This window comes from Artemia sp. Qi Xiang Cuo, chromosome 12, assembly GCF_049724085.1.
Source record: "Artemia sp. Qi Xiang Cuo chromosome 12, ASM4972408v1, whole genome shotgun sequence".
Lineage (NCBI taxonomy): Eukaryota > Metazoa > Arthropoda > Branchiopoda > Anostraca > Artemiidae > Artemia > Artemia sp. Qi Xiang Cuo.
In genome coordinates, this window is record NC_142805.1 from 43,148,013 (window position 1) to 43,171,234 (window position 23,222).

At 36.3% G+C, this 23,222-nt stretch overlaps 1 protein-coding gene across 8 annotated transcripts in view; it reads right to left on the reverse strand.

The window, feature by feature from the left end:
* The window catches only part of Syx16 (syntaxin 16), a 72,584-nt gene that overhangs the window by 7,410 nt on the left and 41,952 nt on the right, over positions 1–23,222 (reverse strand). For 5 of the 8 annotated variants that reach the window (XM_089098207.1, XM_089098209.1, XM_089098206.1 and 2 more), the window contains exons 2-4: positions 18,414–18,503; positions 10,548–10,781; positions 7,833–8,001 (exon numbers count right to left, since the gene is read on the reverse strand). In XM_089098207.1, coding sequence (XP_088954333.1) covers positions 7,833–8,001; positions 10,548–10,781; positions 18,414–18,497 — 487 coding nt within the window. In that variant the 5' untranslated portion in view covers positions 18,498–18,503. Of the gene's footprint in view, positions 1–7,832; positions 8,002–10,547; positions 10,782–18,413; positions 18,562–23,222 lie in introns of all 8 variants that reach the window. The other 3 variants (XM_089098204.1, XM_089098203.1, XM_089098205.1) reach the window with 1 other exon arrangement.

Genomic DNA, 23,222 nt, shown 5'->3' on the forward strand with positions numbered 1-23,222 from the left:
GGGTTTAATGAAAGATACGATTGGCTGTTTGCAAGCCAAATTGACCAAGTCCACTTTATGCCCTGTTGGCTATCTCAGCGTCAAAGCATTTAATTCAATCGCATACTTTGTAAACTTCAAAGAACTGATGTACAAAAAAACCCTTAAAACGTGACTGGGTACAATGTAAAAAAAAGAAGTGATGTATAAAAAAAACTTAAAACGCGACTGGGTATGATGTACAAAAAAAAACCCTTAAAACGTGAATGGGTACGACGTACAAAAAAAGAACTGATGCACAAAAAAACTCTTAAAACGCGACAGGGTACACGTAAAAAAAAGAACTGATGTACAAAAAAACCCCTTAAAATGCGACTGGGTACGATGTACAAAAAAAAGAACTGATACACAAAAAAACTCTTAAAACGCGACAGGTACAATGTACAAAAAACAACCTTAAAACGCGACTTATTTCATATAAAAAATTAAACGTAAAGCTTAAATTGTAGTCAATTAATTTCACCTGTTTGGTATCAAAATTGCAGCAATTACACAAACATTTATCTGTATTTTAATTAGAATTTTAACAGAATTTTGGAATACAAAATAAAAAAAGGTTTTCCCCGCTGGTTAGTACTATTATGGATAGCTACGTCTCTAAATTATAGCAATATGCAAGTAGTTATAGTATAGTTATAATAATAGTACGGGAGCACAGCGGCTTAACTGCAGGGCCTCGGCACGGCTACGCGGCAGGCTTGCATATATTGATTCTCATTCTTGCTTGTCATCTAACCACAGGCAATATGGACTTCTTGTTGATGTCATGGCGTCATCATAGGTTCGATACAATCACCCTTTGAAAAATACGAATTCTTCCGTCGTTTTTGTGGCGAGAAATGTCAATATGCCAGTTTTAAGAACAGAAGAACTATGCAGCCGATTAGAGGCCAGGCCCCGGCACTTGGCATGCTAGAATATATTGATTCTGGTTGTCGCTTGTCTTCTAACTGCAGATAATATGAACTTCTTCTTTATGTCGTGGCGTCAGGTTTGGTTTGATGCAACCACTCTGGGAAAAATACTAAAAAGGCACATAAGTAAAAAAGAAGATGTTTTAAATAAATACACAGTTGCTCCTTTAAAGGGAGTATATAAATTTGTTATTCTTTTGTTTGCAGTCGTGAGTTGTCAAATAAGCAATAACAATGGAGTTAAGAAAGTCTGGCGTGAATTCAATTCCTCCTTCCTGTTAATGCATCAACGAGAGCGTTCAGAGTTTTATTCAACAACAAATACAAATTGGAAATACAATACTTTTATTCCCCCTCGAAAGGCTACATGGCCAGGGGTACAAGGGGTTTAAAAAATACAATATAAGCAAGAATAAAAAAAAGAGAACAATAGCCAAATAACATATAAGGTTAAAAAGAGATCATGCCTGAGGCCTGGGAGTCAAAAGTGCAGAGAAGACCACCATACACTATAATAACACTTAGGGGACATCCAACTCCACAGAGGAAAAGGAAAAAAATAATAAAATAAATAAATAAAAACAAAATGATATTCTGTCTGATTCTTAACTAAATGGCCCTTAAGAATCCCTTTAAAAGTCCCAAACGAGTGGCATCTCTGTACTGAAGAAGGTAAGGAATTCCAGACCTGCTAACAAGCAATGAGGGGATTGAAATATTTATTTATTTATTTATTTCCCTCAAAAACGAGGAGTATAAAAGATAATTAAATAAATCTTCAAAAATCCAAATAACACACCATCAAACATAGCAACAATTTACAAATTGCCCAAAAGAAAACTTAATCAAATGCAACAAATAATAATAATGAAATCATGCACTTTTTAAACTATAGAAAAAAAAAAGAAAAAGATTATGAACATAAAGTATATTTTCAGATTTACGGTAAAAATTATTTATTTTTACCTTGGCTATTCTCAACGGCTCTTTAATTTTAAATTTTGAAACTAATTCAGTATTACTAAAGGAAATTGGAAAACCAAGTAAAAACTTACAATATTTAAAATAACAAACGCGAATTGCTGAAAAATCACAAATTTTAAAATCTCGAAGAAGAAGGGAAGGATAAAGAACATGCGGGAGGGCTACTGCATTAAAAAGAGAACCTAGAATTTCACGACGATAAACACCACGTAGCCGTATTATGGAACCAAACGCCTTTCTAATTTTTTCTTGAATATGTAAAATTAGCATCGACTTAGATTCACGAGCTGAAGCAGAATAAGGTAACCCAAGATAAACAACAGCATCAGAAACCGGAAATGATATATTTCTATCGCAAATTAATTCAGCTCGGTCATTAACATTAACGGGAAAATATTGACATTTTTTAATACTAATAGAAAGGCCACGAACATTAAGCAGACTAGAAAGGGAATTAAAATTCTTAATTAGACTAGCTTTAGAACGGCTCAATAGGATAATATCATCAGCATATGCAAGAAAAGACACATCCCGTCCCCAAGAAATAAGGGTTGTAGATAAAGAACGAAGACACTCCGCCAGACATGCGTTAAAAATATAAGGAGATAAAACCCCACCCTGTCTCACGCCCCGACCCACGGAAATTGGATTAGAAAGAGAATCAGAAGTATGTGCAAAAATTTTTATCCTAAGCCCCGAATACCAAGATCTAAGAACTCTAACCACAGAAAGGGGAATCCCACCAGAAATAAGAGCTGAAAGAGCGGAAGCATGCGAAATATTGTCAAAAGCTCCTTTTATATCAATTAATAGTGTATAAAGTGGGGAGCCAGTAGATCTTGACTCCTTAATTATAGTATCAAACGTTGCATGCGCATGGTCGCAACCCATTCCTTTTTTGAACCCTACTTGATTAAGACCAACATCCAAATAATCAAAAAGATCCTTTATACATAATTCAAAAAGTTTACCAATCATAGAACCCTTCGTTATCGGCCTATACGAATCACAAGAACGGAGATCTCTTTTACCAGATTTTGGAATAGGAGTTACCACCCCAATCCTAAAAGACGGAGGAACATTACCAAACTTGAGAATAAGATTAAAAAAAGTCAAAAGAAGAAGAAGAAAAGAAGTTGGAGCAAATTTCACATGATTTGAAAAAATCCCCTCAGGGTCTTTAGAGGATTGTGGCTTTAATTTACTGCATGCACCCAACAAATAATCAAACGAAATATAAAAATCATGCGAATTAAAAGAACTGTTTAAAATTATATCAACATGCGAAAGTTGTTCAGGATCATCACAAGATTTCGAAAGGTTTGCAAAATGAGTTTCCCACTCAACAAGAGAAGGGCCAATCTTTTTAGAAGGTTCATTAACTCTCTTTGTTAAACGTAGAGCTTTCCAAAGTTTCTTTTTATTCATATCAACTTCAGACGAAGCATCCATTAGCAAAATATTATTATGACGACGAAGCTCCGACTGGAAAATTGCCTTCTTTTTTTTCATGCATATAAAAGCCGGATGAAGATCACGCGTTTTTACACTATTTTTCCAATGTATAAAATCTAATTTAGATTCATGATTAGCATGTACAAGAAACGGATTTGACGACCAAAAAGGTTTTTCAACATTGTGTTTACACTTTTTAACTCCAAAAGTTTCTTTAGCACCATATTTTAAGCAATGTAATAACTGAAGATATATGCAGTTAAGCTCAAGCTCTATGTTATCATTATGACACTTCAGAATATCAGGTACAACTACTTTTCGAGCTAAAGAATCAACTTTATCTTGGTAAGCCGGAATCAGTTTTTCATCCCAGATAATTCTCTCAAAATATTTAGGGCGAATTGGAATAAAATTAGAAGCAGAAACAGAATCATGAATTACAGAAAACGATGTCAAAAACTGAATAGGAAAATGATCACTTATCGGGAAATCCGGGATAACTTTTACTATAATAGATGGGGAAAAATTAAAAAGTACATGGTCAATATTACTCGTACTCCCACTCCAATGAGAATAAGTAAAATCAAGTGTCTTACGGCATATATTAAAATTTGTTAAAGATGAAAATAAAATTGTGCTACGTTCATTTACACTATCAAGATCACAATTAAAATCACCAAAAATAAAAATACGTAAACTCGAATCTAATAGGGCAATAAAGCTACTAAGTCTATGGCAAGCTGACGTAAAGGCTTCAAAAGACGAATCAACATGATAGTCAGTAGGCAAATAGCAATTGACCAAAACACAATCAAAAAGTTTGCAGGCAAGAAAAGACTCATCAGCACAAGATAAAATAGCACTAAATTCTTTAGGAACAAATGTAGCAATGCCACCCGCAGGGCGGCCTCCGGTAGGCCTCGCAGGAACGGTAAATATATCATGTAGACTTGAAAGGGAACTTAACATATTCAAAGAATGGTCCAACAAATGATGCTCTTGCAAACATAGTATTGAACTATTTTCAGAAATAAATTCATTCAGCACTCCAAATTTGCCAATGACTCCATTCGAATTAAAGGACGTAATCGTAGAACCAATATTCATTTAAAAAGCTTTTTCATAGCAGGGCAACTGAAACTGTAAGACGGGTGGTTAGTTGAGTTGCAATTTGCACAACAAATGGGGTTAGTACATGGAGTATTCTTCGTTGATCTATGATTTCCACTGCAACGAGCACACTTCAGAGTAGAAGAATCACAGTTTTTTTCGGTGTGAGAGGGACTTTGACATGCGAAACATCGTTTTGGAAGCACCTTGTCTTTCTCAACTCTGTAGAGCTCGTAACCGAACTTAATCCCATGGACGATATAATATTTTAAAAATGCTTCGGACTCAAACGACACCTTTATTGTTCTCGACATTCCAAGGCGCCTGAACTCCAGAATCCCAGGCAAAGTGGCTGCTAGAGCTTCAATGTCGAACTCGATATCCACACCACGGATTATTCCGAAAAACTTAGGCTTTCTAGTATTGATAAGACAATCAGGGAAGGAATCCTTTAGATCACAAGAAAACTTTTTCCCAGATTCAGCCGCCACAGTGATAAAAATCAAATCATTGGTCTTTTTTATTTGCTTGATACAGCCCGAGCCGAATTTGTCCAATTCATTTTTCCTGGAAACTGGGTCACGTAACGAGGCTGGCGGATTAGCTATATTAATAGTCTCTACTGAATCAGAGCTTATGGGGAGTGGAGGCCAATCTGGTGAATTTAATGGGGTGGGGGAGGGGGAGCCCAAGTTGGCTGAACACTTCGACAGCGAGGACTGTAAGTCTTGTTCAATTCTTTCAAGAGAAGTAATGGATTTCTCCAGCTTTCTGCCATAATCACTAACAAGTCGATCCAAACGTACATTGGAATCAGATTTTAATAAAGGGCAGTCTCTGAATGAGCGAGGCACTAATACAGGCCATTTGAAACCTTTCTGGTCAAGATCCGTGACCATCTTCATAATATCTTTTGCTGTAGCAAGTTCCGCAGCGTTGCCACGTCTCATTACTCTCTTTATAGGAATTCCAGAAAATTTCCAAAGCAGATTTTTCGCATTCACCAAAGCCTCAAGGCTGTAAAAGTTCGCCACAGTTTCAATAAGCTCCGTTTCTGGAATACCATTCGCAAATGCATCGCAAATAAAAAACAGGGCAGAGTTCACAATTACATGAGAAATCCCATCTGCAATTACGAAGGTTTTTGAAAAATCACAGAATGAATCAGAAGAATCATCGCAGGCAAAATTATTCCGCTTTACCTGTTCATTTGGGCAATGATTATCAGTCGAATCGTTAATCACAGGTGCTTCCTGGCTAACAGCCAAGAGAGGGTCTTGAGACGCAGGGGTTACGGCATTCAGTGGCGTCAGCATATTTATTGAAGAATTTGGGTGCTCACTCTCTATTGGGTCACTAGAAAATTCGGTAGCGGCTTTGCAAATAGAACAGATCCAGTTAGGAGTATTCTTTCTATCGGAAACGGTGATCCCTGAACAAGAGGGATGAAACAAATTGGAACACTTAGTGCATTGCAACAGCGTGCCTATCCCCAAAGAACGTTCACAGTTAGGGCACACTTTTGGAGACATCATTGGCTTGAAAAAAAAAAAAAATATCACCCCAAAAGACAAGGGAAGCGTCAGCCCCCGTTACCTTATCCCCGCAATTTAAGGGAGACTCTCCCGGCAGGTACAACGGCACTTGCCACGGGTTTACTGCCCCTCTTCTGCTTGTCAATTATGGTTACGCAAAATCGAAATCAGCACAAATCTATTTTTGTAAAGTGTAAATAAATGTCCAGAAACTAGGTCAGTAGATTACAACATTTTTAATCCGTATGAAATGTTATGACAGAATGGTTGCACAATTAACTCCGGTCACTGAATTAATTTAGGATCCTACCGAGTTTCAAGTTGATAAAATCCAAAAAAGGTGTTATCACATTCAAGGCTAAATATGACCGTACAATAGGGGTAGAAGGAATTCAGGTATTATATGAAGAACGAAGGCTATATGGAACTGAACCAGAAATAAACATAAGATTTTTTTGAAGAGATTTTCGAAGATTGCCATGAAGCTGATGAAAGACAAAATAAGCACAAAAAAATAGAACGTTGGTTTAAGAGCAGTTTTGGTGAGGAATGGTTGATGTCCATAACCAGAGGCCGTGATTTATTATGCATGACAGAAAGTGACTGCAGTGTAGAAGGAAAAGTAGACATCCATACAATGGGGGAATATGAAACATATGACTGGACAAGGCAAAAAAAGAAGCCTCAGTATAGATCCAGGAAATGTGTGTCCAAGTTTTCGAATGATACCCAAAGTCCATGAGACCTTAAACCTAATCATGGCTATATGGTGTCTAAACGAAAGATTGTCATAAAGCAGGATATCAATCTGGATACTTATAGACAATTTGATGGAAGAAGCTCAAAACATTCAACAGCTAGGGATAACGCAACACAAAAAGCTCAGCGCACTAAAAACTCCATCCGTTCAGATCGACAGTTAGTTCAACGCAATACACCTCAAAACGCGACAGTGGTGCACCCCAAAGCACCGCCAACCCAAAAAGGCAATTCAGCGTTATACTTAACCCAACAAGGAGTTGACTTACAAGACATAAATGCCAAATAGTACCCAATCAACAAAAAATGGATTTTATGCCTTCTTTTGTTTCCAATGTACCATTTCGTCTCTTTTTTTACCCGATTTTTACCTTCCATTTTATTACTTTTATATTTTGTCCGGTCGTCCACTATGTCTGGTTTCTGACTCTTATTCAGAACATGAGTGCAGGTACATGTCACATCTTACACTTCAGATTCCTCAGCATCTTAATAGCGTGGTCAGCACCTCATACCCTTGAAATCATGGTTTGGGCCCCTCAAAAACATCTGCTGATTTAGAAAATCAAATAAGAAATGAATAAGCTTAAAAAAAAGCTCCAAAGTGGGTAACAATGAACACTAATTCTGAGAGGCGAAGCTTAAATTATTGTTTAGATAAGTATGCCCTGCTTTGTCTCGAGACTCGGGGATCAAGTTGAAACTTTTTAGGAGCAGTTTGCTGGATGAGGAGGGTGGGGGGGGGGCAAAGGGGACGTCAAATTTTTATTTGGCGTTGGGAGTTATAATCTGATACCGAAGCTGGAGTATACGCTACGTTTTTTCTTTTTTTATGGGTGTCGTAGGAAAAGCATTGCTGCTAGTTTCCCATATTTGGATAATTTTACGGGAAGTTATTGGTATATTTTAACCAGAAAAGGTTACTTTAAAAACAGAAAAAGCATAGTTTGTTGATTAATCAGAGTTCATATTGAGGAGACACACAACTGCTTTCATAGAATTTATATTCTGATGCTTTAACTTGGATTATACTTACTCATGAGGTATGATGACTGAAGTGACTTGAAATCACAACTCAAAGACTGTAAAACATTGACTAGATACGAGGAAACGTTTTTGGCTAACTTGAATTCAACAGATCCCGGATTATATTGCTGCAAACAGCTCTGAACAGTATTCAAACCACCATAACATTTCCCAAGCGTCTAGAAAAAAGTTTATACGTTATTTTTAAGCAAACTAACTCTACACCTGTGGGAGTGCAATACCTTAATATAAAGTATGCTACCTTGGCTACCCAGGATTTTGGATCGGTGCGGGGGAGGGAATTCCAATGGAGAGCCTTGGCTCATTATTGTTTGTAATTTATATTTTCTTTAAATGTTCTTAAAAGCACCACCGAAAATTGTTGATAACATAGATATAGGTTTCTTTCTAACAATGTTAAAGTTCCGAAATAATATTACCTAATTACAGTAACCCTGATTCTTACCCTTTTCGTGGATGCAAAAGTAGATGTATTCAGTACAAGACGAACAGGGCCTATTGTAACCCCCCCCCCCAACAGGAGTCGCATTGCAAAACAAAAAGTACACCATTGGAATCGCCTTGGCCGAAAACTCTTTTAAGGAAAGTTACAGTCCCTTGGCTCGATCAGCAAGGAAAATCACTTTTCTTGCATGTGAAGCATTTTTTCCGTTTTTTCTTTCTGTGCAGCTAGCGGGGCACCGGAACATCATAGAGAGCTGTTTAGGAGCTCATGTTCAAGGAAATTACTACATCTACGCGCTTTTGTAATTAATATAACACAATATTTAAAATTTCTTATACAAGAGATGAATGATGCCATAACCGTAGGTTACAACCATAAATTACGTAAAAAGTATAAGACACAAGAACAAGCCCATACTCTGGGGAGAGAGAACAAGGCCATACTCTAGGGAGGGAGAACAAGGCCTTACTCTGGGGAGGAAGCTACAGATTGCAGCATATGACAGAAGATCAATTGGAATACCTTAAAGACAATAAGACTAATATACTTTAAAGGGTGTCCTGGGTAACAGCAATGGCGACGTAATTCATTCTTTACTAGCTCCTACTAGGAAGAAGCCGAAGGCTTTTTCCTATGTGTAACATTATTTTGGTGTTAAAATACAATAGACTTAGACTGAACCAAAGTTCATAGTAATTTACATTAAAGAACGAACTCTAGCCCATAGTAACCGAAATATTACAATAAAAGGCAATTTTCGACAAAACTGAACCATCACATGTATGATGGTGCAACACACTTATTTATTGACAAGATAATATAACACAAGTATCTTTTATAATAGGTCAAAAGACCTTGACAAATGAAATATAGTATGTAAATAGTAAAGACTAAATTTACGTTCAAGAAGGGATGGTCGGTTCTCTCATCTAAGGATTTCATCTAAGACTCGAAAATTGAAAAGTATTCCGAACAAAATTAAAAGACATAATATGCATCAAGGCTGTAAAAAGAATGTATATGTAATATCTAAGGAACGACTAGGGGTGTTATGTTGAAACTTTCTGCCATTCTGACCCCCATCGCATGGAGTCCCTTGACTATAATACAACTTCTTTTTAAAGTACATTAACAACGAAAATAATTTCTTCTGAATAGACATGTAAATATTATATTATAAAAACCAAATGAATTTCTTACTTCTATCATCACCAAAGGTAAGCTGTTATGGCAAGGACAAACGCGCAATTATTACTACGATATTAATCAAGGAACAGTGTTGTTGGTGTTCATAAAAAGGGGCCAGTCTAGAACCCCCTTTATGCTTCCCATCATAAGAAGGTCTAGTCACCAGGGTTTAGACAGGTTGCAAAGCTGCTGAGGGAACAGCGGTAGACTAGAGCATGGTAGGCATAATTTGGGATTTGTAATATTTCCAATCGATTTACCTGGGATTAATCGCCTATCATTGGTATCCTCTTCGATAACTTGTCGAGGGAGCGATAGAAAAGTAAAAATACTGAGATTCCATTGAGATTTGGTAGACAGGTACATTCACCTCAATTTCTGCTTTTTTTAATGAAATGAAATCAAAATGAAGACGCGGTGACAAAACCTATCCTTTTAAAACAGTGAGACTAAATTGAAAGTCACAAATGTACGTATTATAAGAAATCGTTTTTTCTTTCCTGTAAACTTGCCTAACTTTTTATTTTTGTTGATGCTATGACACACACACAAATGAAATACTATCCCATACGCATTTTCTTTCCTATAAAGTGCAATGACACTCTGGCCCTTACGGAGCTGAAGGGGGCAGCAACCCCACTCTCATTTGTGGTAATAAAGAAAGAAAATAGGTAGATTGGAAGGGAGATAGAGAGAAAAAGAGAAAGAGAGGGGGAAGGCTTAACACAAAATGGGGATGTAATTCAATACAAAATATAAAAGGGTTTACTGAGGAGGAACCTAACGGTGCCTTACATTAAAAGAGGGTAGGTACTAGCTAATTTTTGGGGTTCTGGCAACAAGGTAAATCTAAGAATGGGTCAAAGTATAGAGACAGGTTGAAAAGCGACAGTAAAATTTGATCTCGCAAAAATTAACTGATCATATATACTAACTAACCTGACTATGATAACCCTAGTTTACTAACTAAAATACTCATAAGATGTGGGGATGAAAGTATACAGAAGCAACCCCAATGGAAATTTTATCACTAATTTTAGAAAATTCTGCATGCTATGTTAAAAGTTTTACCCTTGTTATTTCCCGTGTCACTTCTTGGATTTGCCTATCTTCTTCAGAAGTGTCATCAAGAAGAGGTCTGATAAAATGTTGTTTCTGAAGATCTTTCAATTCTTTAAGGCGGGTCTTAACTTTCGAAATTTGGTACTCAACTTCTTCAAACTCCTCATACCATTCTGGGGGTATATTGATTTGAACTTCATCTAATTCCTGTTCTATTAGAGCAGTTCTGTCAGTATATATTCCCTGAAAAATATTACGTCATGAGGAAAAGTTAACTAATAATTTTTGAGCAATGACAAATGGATTTGATACACCCAGCATTTAACATTCAGAAAGCATAACTGAGTCCCACCTATCAACAATTGTCCAATCTTGGTGAAAACAACAAAAATTGTTATAGGATACTTGGATGGGTAACATGCTGTGACCTTTAACAAGTTTCTTGATTATTTGCCAATAATATGCTGGTTGGGTGCCAATGATACTATACCTGTTTTGCACCATCATCGGAATAAAGTGCCCCCCCCCCATATAAGTAAAAAAATATACTATTTTGGGGTATTTTCAAAGAAATACTCTTTTTGATATTTTCATTAAAAAAAACTGGAAAAATGACAAATTTAAGTCCCCCCATCAATTTTGGAAAATAAATCCCCCCCCTAAATTTACATGAACTGAGGTAGTGAGTTCAAATTCCACTAACAGTGGATTTTTCATAATTCGCAATTTTGGGGGGAAACCCATATAATTATCAATATTGGTCTTGTTAGCATTCCTGCTCCATTTTGCTACAAAACCATAGGCAGGTTCTAGCTGTATAATCCATGACAAGAGTATCTTAGCTTAGCTAACTCATATAAGACAAGATGGAAGAAATATTATAATTCTAAAACGCAACTAATTCTGTAACACTGATTTTATTATTTTAAAACCAAGCCACAAAGGATTAGTTAATAGTTCAAATTTCACAACAGCTGGCAATATGCTAGTTACATTAAAATGAAGAGGGTTGCTTAAAACGTTTGGATACGTTATAAAACTGTACTAAAAGTACAAAAAAAGTATTTTTATTTACTCATGGAAATAATATTTGTCCACAAATTAATTTTCTTTTCAATAGAGCCCTTTTGCATTAGCTGGAAAAGTTGTGGAATATTTGTTTTCGTTTTCCCTAATTCTGGAATTTGAACAATTAATCAAATCGGGCGTCCTAACTTTTTCTTAACTATGCGTTTTCGGAAGTACTTATTCATAAAGGAAAATACAATAGACAAATCAACCGACAAATTAAGATTAGTACAGATATTCAAATACAAACCAATTTTCAAGAGTAATAAATTAGTGGTTGTCCTTTGAGGATTGGCATACACTTAATAAATCGATACCAGCTACACTTCTTTTAATTTTTATTTTGTACAAAGCAATATTAGTAAAAGACAAATAAATTAAAAAACACAATTTGAACATGAAGAATCTTTTTATTTTTTTTGAATGCATTGAAGTCTAGATTATCTTTTAGACCAATATTAGAGAAATTTGCTGACAGAAGACCCTTAGTGATTCAGTTAAAGGCAAGGGCGGATCCAGGATTTTTTTTTAGGGGGAGGGACGAAATAGGTTGATCCGATAAACTTGCGTCAGGAGCAAGTTTATTTAGCGCAAACTTGCGTTAATTAAGTAAACGACACTACTTTAAACTAAGTTAGAGGGGGCTTCGCCCCCCCCCCTGGACCACCACTGGTTAAAGGTTACATTATAAATGACACGAATAGAATTATTTTTAATCCCTCTAACAGGTTTGATTATCGATGGAAATATTGCAAGCCATATAGACAAACAAAAGAAACACTTTGTTCGGAATACTTTTCAATTTTCGAGTCTTAGCTCGAATATTGAGCTAAAAACATTAAACATATTTAATGTTTTTTTATTTAATTCAACATTACTCTCAGCATTTCCCGAGGATTTCATCTTAATATGCCTGGCCATTCCTGAGATGTTGCAGATCCACTCTTTTGACAACCAGGATCATTATAGTGTCTTTCAACATCCATCTCATCATTCCCTGAAAGTTTTACCTTTTTACCCTTTGCCGTTTCTGTGACACTGTAGATATGCCATTTTGACAACCTGGTTCCATGTAGCTTCTTTTGATTTGGCAGGGGCGTCCCGAAGGGGGCGCCCCCCCCCCCAATTTGTTGGTATTCGGTAAAATTTTGCAAAATCGGCAGAAATTTAGCAAAATTCTAGATTTCTGCAGAAAATTCGGCAGAAATCAGGTAGCAATTCGTTAAAATTTACGAAGATCGCCTCCCCAATAAAATAACTTCGGGACGCGCCTGTGATTTGGATTGACATTCCGTAAAAGTTTCAAGTTCATATCCTTAACCGTTCCTGAGATGTTGCAGATACGTCCTTTTGACAACCCGGATGCACATAGTATTTTTTGATTTAGTTCAAAAACCCCCCGTCCTCAACATTCCCTGAAAATTTCTGCTTTATACCCTTATCCATTCCTGAGATACTGTGGATATGTCCATTTGTCAATTCCCTTTTTTTTAAACCTGGAGTTTTGTCATGGTAAAGAATCCAAAGGGTATTCCTGGTACCTTTGAGAAGATTAAAGATTAAATACTGTAATAACACAATTGAAATTATTTTTTATATTGTTTTGTTGTATAAAACAATTAAATATTGCTTTATACAATATTTAAACAGAAATATTGTCCCATATGAAGTATTTAAAGTTCAAACATCATTTTGTGTCTGTCAGTTCATGATAAAAGTGAGCCATTCTTATTTTTGTAATTTATAAACCCAAGGAATATTCTTGAAAGCAGTTTGTAATGACATTTCAAGGAATATGAGGGCAATCCGAGGAACGGGGTTACGGAGTCCCTCAAATAAAACATCACATCCTAGAGAAGTGATTTTTCAAGAGCTACATGTGTCATATCATCTTAAATATAATGATGCAGTTTTATCAATTGAAAACTATCCGTTTATCAATGGGGGGCGGGCTCAGAATATAGTGTCTGTAGTTTTAGACCATGAAAATTGATTGGCTATCCTGAAATTTTGATTCTCTGTCTTTTTTCGCTCTTTTAACAAAACTTGATGTTTGGTGGCACAAATTGGCAGAAACAAAATTTTGAAGTAAGTTGCGAGAAGAGTAAATTGTTAGTCAAATTAAGAAACAAGAGCATAGGTCAAAGAGATCTCAAAACAATCCCAAGGACTAATACTAGATTGGTAGGGTATTCTATTTATTTTATGTATATGGACTCTTCCTGGTCATGTGAATGTCTGTCTGTACGAGGGCTGAAGGTAAGTTCAGCGCTTAGCTGATAACCAATAAGCATAACCAGTATCTTTCTCCGGCAACATTTCGTCGGCAGAACCGACCATCCCTTCTTGAACGTAAATTTAGTCTTTACTATTTACATACTATATTTCAATTGTCAAGGTCTTTTGACCTATTATAAAAGATACTTGTGTTATATTATCTTGTCAATAAATAAGTGTGTTGCACCATCATACATGTGATGGTTCAGTTTTGTCGAAAATTGCCTTTTATTGTAATATTTCGGTTACTATGGGCTAGAGTTCGTTCTTTAATGTAAATTACTATGAACTTTGGTTCAGTCTAAGTCTATTGTATTTTAACACCAAAATAATGTTACACATAGGAAAAAGCCTTCGGCTTCTTCCTAGTAGGAGCTAGTAAAGAATGAATTACGTCGCCATTGCTGTTACCCAGGACACCCTTTAAAGTATATTAGTCTTATTGTCTTTAAGGTATTCCAATTGATCTTCTTTCATATGCTGCAATCTGTAGCTTCCTCCCCAGAGTAAGGCCTTGTTCTCCCTCCCTAGAGTATGGCCTTGTTCTCTCTCCCCAGAGTATGGGCTTGTTCTTGTGTCTTATACTTTTTACGTAATTTATGGTTGTAACCTACGGTTATGGCATCATTCATCTCTTGTATAAGAAATTTTAAATATTGTGTTATATTAATTACAAAAGCGCGTAGATGTAGTAATTTCCTTGAACATGAGCTCCTAAACAGCTCTCTATGATGTTCCAGTGCCCCGCTAGCTGCACAGAAAGAAAAAACGGAAAAAATGCTTCACGTGCAAAAAAGGTGATTTTCCTTGTTGTTCAAGCCAGGCAATTGTAAGTTTCATGAATAGGGTTTTCGGCCAAGGTGATTCCAATGGTGTAGTTTTTGTTTTGCAATGCGACTCCTGTTGGGGGGGGGGGGTTACAATAGGCCCTGTTCGTCTTGTACTGAATACATCTACTTTTGCATCCACGAAAAGGGTAAGAATCAGGGTTACTGTAATTAGGTAATATTCTTTCGGAACTTTAACATTGTTAGAAAGAAACCTATATCTATGTTATCAACAATTTTCGGTGGTGCTTTCAAGAACATTTAAAGAAAATATAAATTACAAACAATAATGAGCCAAGGCTCTCCATTGGAATTCCCTCCCCCGCACCGATCCAAAATCCTGGGTAGCCAAGGTAGCATACTTTATATTAAGGTATTGCACTCCCACAGGTGTAGAGTTAGTTTGCTTAAAAATAACGTATAAACTTTTTTCTAGACGCTTGGGAAATGTTATGATGGTTTGAATACTGTTCAGAGCTGTTTGCAGCAATATAATCCGGGATCTGTTGAATTCAAGTTAGCCAAAAACGTTTCCTCGTATCTAGTCAATGTTTTACAGTCTTTGAGTTGTGATTTCAAGTCACTTCAGTCATCATACCTCATGAGTAAGCATAATCCAAGTTAAAGCATCAGAATATAAATTCTATGAAAGCAGTTGTGTGTCTCCTCAATATGAACTCTGATTAATCAACAAACTATGCTTTTTCTGTTTTTAAAGTAGCCTTTTCTGGTTAAAATATACCAATAACTTCCCGTAAAATTATCCAAATATGGGAAACTAGCAGCAATGCTTTTCCTACGACACCCATAAAAAAAGAAAAAACGTAGCGTATACTCCAGCGTCGGTATCAGATTATAACTCCCAACGCCAAATCCAAATTTGAAGTCACCTTTGCCCCCCCCCCACCCTCCTCATCCAGCAAACTGCTCCTAAAAAGTTTCAACTTGATCCCCGAGTCTTCAACAAAAATTCATTCATCCTATCTACCATTCCTTCAGATGACTTTCTTCCAGCTCCTGTTGTGTATCTACAATCTTTGGACATTTGGGCTGCATGTTATTCAGCTCTTTCTTTTGCCATAATTTATTCCTGTCTTTCCACATTATTTGAACAGTGCTCACTATTGCTATAAGCCAGTTCGTTTCATTTATTTATTTTTTTTTCTTACAAAATAGACCATTTTGCATATTTGTTTGAAAATCTTAAGATCACTTCAAAATTTATTAAAGACAAAACGATCTACTTTTTCTAATTTTATTCACAGAATGTAAACTATTCGTTTGCTAGAAAAATTGGATAAATTATAATTTAGATTGTTTTACTACTGTATGAACATTCAAATGGAAGTAAAATAAATCAGCATTAAGTTTTTTTTTTTATCAAAGCTCCAAAACATACATTCAATCTGTTTAGAATAAGATTTCAATTTTGCCTTTGATTTGATTCTTTGAATTGAATCAATGATTTAAAGAGATAATTGAGGAATATTTTCAATTGACAATTGATTTGACATTTTCTAAAACTTAAGGTATTAATGTTTGACATTTAATACTGAAAAAATGTATACCATATTTTTCTTGTTTCTAAGGGGGGAGAGGGCTTTAAAAAGAAAAGCTCTTAATCCTTCCTGGCAATATATTTAGAATAAAAACGTCTATTCATTGAGTTGTACTATGTTGGACTTACCATTAACAATGTAAAAAATTGAAATATTCTCTTGCATGAGAGGAATCTTCATGAGTACCTAGATAAGTTTTGCTCCAATCTTTATAAAATAATGTTGAAAGGAAAAAAAAATTAAGAAAAAAAGTGTAATATTATGTGGTGACAGGAAACAGCATATTCACCCAGATCAAAAATTAAACATAGAATAGTAGTCACTCAGTTGCTGATCCTGAGCTGAAAGTTGAAACTTTCAACAAACAATTCTCACCTGCTTTTCCCTCCAATTCCAGTATTGTTTATTCCACACCTCCTTTATATAATGTACCACATTAGATGGAACCAATTCTGATTACTGATATATGGTTCTAAAGGAACTTAAAACCCTCAAACTGAATAAATCTGCCAGTCCAGATAGCATTCACCCACATATCCTGCATGAATGTCGTACAGTTTTGTGTCAACCTCTTTCCCTGCAATTGAAATTATCATAAAATCTTTCCAGATTACCTCTGGATTGGAAAACTGCACATATCATTCCTGTTGTACACAGTTCTCAATATCGCTTTCGTTCAGGAAGATCTGTTGACACCAATCTCCTTGAATCGTATCATCACATCACCAAATTGCCTGATATGGGGATGCCTGCTGACATGATTCAGCTTAACTTTTCTAAAGCTTTTGACAAAGTTTGTCATAAGTGACTTGCAAATAAATTACGTGCTGTCAAGCTTGAAGAGAAATCCCTCCTCAGGATCCTTAATTTTCTTTATTTGTGATCTCAATGTGTTCAGTTATTTGATGACTCTGGTCATCAACACGTGTTCCTCTGTGCGTGTTTTGAGTGGAGTTCCTCAGGGAAGTGTTTTGGGTCCTACACTATTTAATATCTTCAACAATGATGCTCCTTCCATTATCAGCAGTAAATTAATGCTCTATGCTGTAACATTCTATGCTGACAACCTGAAGCTTCTTGGACCAGCCTTGTCCTACGAAGATCATACCCTTCTAGTAATCTTCAACTGATGGGTCAATGGGCTGAGGCTTGGCTTCTTGAATTCAATGTTGCAAAGTGCCATACCATTCACTTTGGCAAACTGAATCCATGTCACTCTTATTTTTTCTTAAGTCACCCAATCTCCCCTGTAATTGTGAGCAAGGCCTTGGTGTCCCTATTGACAATGAACTAAAATTCAGAACTCATTCTAAGAGGTCTGCTGCTGAGGCTAGTTCAATTATGGGACTGATTAAGTGTACTATTTCCACTCGTCCCCCTAAAGTCACCAGTCTTCTATACAAGGGATTTTTACGTCCTAAGCTTGAAGTCGGAATGTCTCTTGCCTACCCATATTTTGAAAAAGACATAAATGTCCATAAAGATGTTCAGAGATGTGCTGCCAAATTGATATCTGGCATGTGGGAGCTTTCCTACCCTGTAAGACTATCAAAGCTGAATCTCCCCACACTTGTTTACAGGAAAAATAGAGGGGATGCCATGTAATTGAGGGCTTATTCTCTCTCAGCATTATTCCTTACTGTTGGTACCAACTCAAGAACTAGAGGTCATCCCCTGAAACTTGTCAATCATTCTACAATATCTAGAGTCCGCACTCAATTCTTTTCATTATGAATTATCAACAGTTGGAACAAACTATCTAATGAAACAGTTATTGCTGAATCCGCTGATGTTTTCAAACGAAAACTGGATGCTGAGTGGTCTTCCAGAGAATGTAAACTCAATTGGGATGCAACTGAACATGGAACAACACCTGGTCACTAATGAACTTTGTATACAACTCAAGTCATCATTCTGGAGCTCTACAAGGAGAAATTTTTAGATTGCTCCTAGCTGCAATTTACGGTAATTTAAGGTAAGGTAATATGTAAGTTTTTCATTAATTTTTTCTAATTAAACAAATTACAGATTGATAAGTTTAAACGAATAAAAAAGACTACAATATAAGCTTCATGCTTACATTTTAATTTAATATTCCTTTCATTCATCACCATAAAGCAATGCACTTTAAAAAAATTACTTACCTCACTATTGCTGAAAAAATTTTTGTCCTGTAGAGCATTGCTTCTCATCATAACAAATATATCTGTCAGCGATCTAGTTACCATTTTGCTCTGGAATGTCAGAAAACTTTTCAACAAAAAGGTTATAAATGACTGTAATTCAGTCCATCTATAAAACAAAAATGCATTTTAGTATAAACATGGATCTAAACATACACTTTGGTAAAAATTATGCCACAATAATTGGTAAAAGCAAGTGACAAGAACTAATTTGATAGGCAATTCACGCACATGTATTGCTTGTAGTTCAGTGACAACAAGTAACAACTGCATTTTCTTTCTAAGGGGTAGGTAACTTTCCTTGCTTTTGGACATAAAGCATATTAGCAGTGATATCAGATGTAAACATTGACAGATTTTTCTTTGATAATTTACATCATTAGAAGCCATTTCATTTACCAGAGCTTAAACAATATTTTAGATTAAAAATGATGTTCTAACTTTTAGAGGACTTCTTGGTCTGGAGGCCCTCTTTTATTTTGAGATAATTTCTATAACACTGTGTGGTTATTTTCAAGCCTAGAAAAAATGGTTGACTTGATGAAAGATCTTAAGACAAACTGGCCAGCCATAAAAAAAAAACAAATTCAGTGTTTCCCCTGAGAATTGTTTGTGCCTTTGAGTGATTAAACAAAAAAGCAGGCTTTTTTCAACTGAGAGTAAGGATCAACATTAAAACTTAAACGAACAGAAATTATTACGATATGGGGAGCATACCTTCACAATACCTCGCTCTTCACGCTAACGTTATTAAGAATGTTCATTCTAGTTTAACGAACCATGTGTTTCATTTTTTGTTTGTAAGGATTGAAATACAAAGTCACATTTTAGCGTAAACAGCGAAGTATATCTGAGGGGGCATCCCCAAATCCCACCACTGAAAATTCCCCCAGAGAAAATTCGCTGCCCAAAAAATGTCTGTTTACTTCCCAATAATAAATGCTATGTGTAAGCAATAGGCAATAGGCTTTTTCTATTTTGAATTAAACGAATAAACAACTTTTTTAACTGAAAGTAAGGAATGACACTAAAACTTACAACGAACAGGAATTATTCCGTATATGAAAGGTGCTGTTCCCTTCTCAACGCCTCGCTCTTTACACTAAAGTTTGACTTTTTGTCACAACTCTATTTTTTAAAACAATAAAGCCTTTAGCGTAAAGAGTGAGGCGTTGAAGAGGGGACAAACCCTTTTCACATACGGAATAATTTCTGTTCGTTTTAAATTTCAATATTGCTCTTTACTTTCAGTTAAAAAACTTGTAATTTTTATTTAATTTCTGAACGTTTTTTCAACTAATGCAGGTTCGAATTTGGCTCACCGTACATGAAACATTAAAAACAAAATTTGCAAATTAATTTTGGAAGATATATTCTTTATATGAAGGGCTGTCCCCTCGTCATTACTTTACTCTTTACGCTAAAGCTGTTAGCACTTTTAAAAAAGCTTCTTATCATAGGCACTGCAATCGCGCTGCCTAAGTAAAGAATAATGTTGGCACAATGTATTTTTTTTTTTCCATATCAAGGCACTTCGTATCGAAGGACTTGTCGTAGAAACTTCGAAAAGGGCTCATTCGATTGGAAATTGGAGTGACTAGTGCCCTTTTTAATAGTCGAAAGTGATTGGAGGGCAACTAGCCCCCCCCCCCCACGCTCATCATTCCCCCAAACACATCCAATCAAAATTTCGAGATAGCTATTTTGTTGAGCGTAGTTGATTTCCAGATAGAAAATATGTTTTTTAGGAGGATACTCCCTCACAACCCTCAGGGCAAGGGATTTATGTTTTGCCCCGGAGGCATATAAGAACGATGTTGGCAAAATGTATTATTATTTTTTTTCCTTTAGAGCAGGGCACTTCGCATCAAAAAAGTTGTCGTATAAACTTCAAAAACGGCTCATTCGATTGAAAATTGTAATTGCTAGTACCTTCTTTCGCAGCCAAAAGCGATTGGATAGCAAAAAATACCCCTTTAACGTCCACTAGGTCCCAAAAAATATGTAATCAAGGTTTTGAGATAGCCATTTTGTTCAGCGTAGTTGATTTCCACATAGAAATTATGTTGTGAAGAGGACACTCCCCCCACAGCCCTCAGGGCAAGTGTTGTAAGTTATGCCCTGGGGGCATATAAGGTATTTATAGAAGGCGTTGTTGTAGAAACTTCAAAAAAGGCTCATTCGATTGGAAATTCAAATGGCTAGTTCGCTTTTGAATTGCCAAAAGTAATTGGACGGCAACCAACCCCCCTCTCATGCCCACAGTATCCCCAAACACATCTAATAAAAAATAATAGAGAGCCATTTTGTTCAACGTAGTTTTAAGTTCTGGAAATTAGGACTTTGAGGAAGACAACCCCCCCCCCCCCCCACAGCCCTCAGGGCAAGGGTAGTAAGTTATGCCCTGGGGGCATATAAGGTTTTTATAGAACGCGTTGTTGTAGAAACTTCAAAAGGGCTCATTCGATTGGAAATTGAAATGGCTAGTGCCCTTTTTAATAGTCGAAAGTGATAGGAAGCTAACTAGCACCCCTTCAACGCCCAACATTTCCCCAAACACATCCAACCAAAATTTTGAGTTAGCCATTTTGTTTCACGCAATTGGAAGTTCAGGAAAACATACCTTTGAGCAGGACACTCCCCCCACAGTCTCCAGGACAAGGGTTATAAGTTATGCCCATGGGGGCATATAAGGTCTTTATTGAAATCTTTGTTGTAGAAACTTTTGTCGTAGAAGGTTTTTTATAGAAAGCGATGTTGTAAAAACCTCAAAAGAGCTCATTCAATTGGAAATTCAAAGGGCTAGTGCTCTTTTAATAGTCAAAAGCGATTGAAGGGCAACTAACCCCCTCTCACGCCCACCATTTCTCCAAACACATCCAATCAAAATTTTGAGATATCCATTTTGTTCAATGTAGTCGAAAGTTCTGGAAATTAGGTCTTTTAGTATTATAACCCCCCTCAGAGCCCTCAGTGCGAGGGTTGTAAGTTATGACCTGGGGGCATATAAGGTTTATATAGAAAGTTGTTGCAGAAATTTCAAAAGGGCTCATTTGTTTGGAATTGAAATCGCCCTTTTTAATAGTCAAAAGTGAGTGGAGAGTAATTGACCCCCCCCCCTCTCACGCCCACCATTTGCCCAAACACAATCAATCCCAGTATAGAGACAGCCATTTTGTTCAACGTATTTGAAAGTTTCGGAAATTATGTATTTGAGGATGACCACCCCCCCCCAGAGCCCCCAGGGCAAAGGTTGTAAGTTATGCCCTGGGGGCATATAAGAGTTTTATACATAGAGTTGTCGTAAAAACTTCAAAAGGGGCTCATTCAATTGGAAATTGAGAGGGCTAGTGCCCTTTCTAATAGTCGAAAGTGATTGAAGGGTAATTAACAACCCTCTTACATCCACCATTCCCCCAAATCCATCTAATTAAAATTTTCATATAGCCATTGTTTACAACGTAGTAGAAAGTTCTGGAAATTAGGTCTTTGAGGATGACAACCCCAGCCCTAAGGGCAAGGGTTGTAAGTTATGCCCTGGGGGCATCAATGGTTTTTTATTGAAAGCGTTGTTGTAGAAACTTCAAAAGGGCTCATTTGATTGGAAAATGAAAGAGCTAGTGCCTTTTTTAATAGTTGAAAGTGATGGGAGAGCAACTAACGTCCCTCTCACGCCCACCATTACCCCCAACACATCCAATCAAAATTTTGAGATAGCCATTTTGTTTAATGTAGTTGAAAGTTCTGGAAACTAGGTCTTAGAGGATAACAACCACCCTAACAGCCCTGAGGGTAAGGGTTGTAATTTATTCCCTGGGTGCATATAAGGTGTTTATAGAATGCGTTGTCATAGAAACTCAAAAAGTACTCATTTGATTAGGAATCGAAAGGGCTAGTACCTTTTTTAATAGTTGAAAGTGATTGAAAGGCTTGAAATTTTTATAGTAAAGATTGATGTGGGTACAATGTATGATTTTGGAAATCTAGTTTATTTGGTAAAATTCTAGACAAACTACTTTTGCTATCTTGGAAACTGGTTAGGTTAGGAAATAAAAACCTTCAGTAATGAATCTAGAGTCAAAAACATACTCCATAAAGGTGTTGTCAGGCTACTATATTAAACCTCTTTTGATTTTTAAATCTTAGAAATTTGCTTCACTTTTATGAACTAAAATTCAGCACTCATGCTAAGAGGTCTGTTGCTGGGGCTAGTTCAACCATGGAATGATTAGGCATACTATTTCCACTCATTCCCTTAAAGTCATCAGTCTTCTATATAAAGGACTTGTGCATCCAAACTTGAAGTTGGGATGTATTTTACCTCACCATATTTTAAAAAGATATAATAATTCTTGAAGATATGCAGAGACATGCCACTAAAGTGATATCTGGCATACAGGAGCTCTCCTACCCTGTAAGACTATCAAAGCTGAATCTCCCAACATTTGTTTACAGGAGAAATAGAGGGGATGCCATTTTAGTCTACAAATTATTGAGGGCTAAAAGTCTCCCAAGCATTACTACCTACTGTTAGTACCAACTCAAGAATTACATGTCACCACCTGAAATTTGTCAATCTTTCTACAATATTTAGAATCCGTACTGAATTCTTTTCACCATGTATTGTCAACAGTTGGAAGAAACTATCTAACAAAACAGTTACTGCTGAATCTGTTGTTGTTTCAAATGAAGGCTAGGTGCTGAGTAGTCCTCCAGAGAGTGTAAATTCAATTGGGATGCTACTGAGCATGGAGCAACACCTGGTCACAA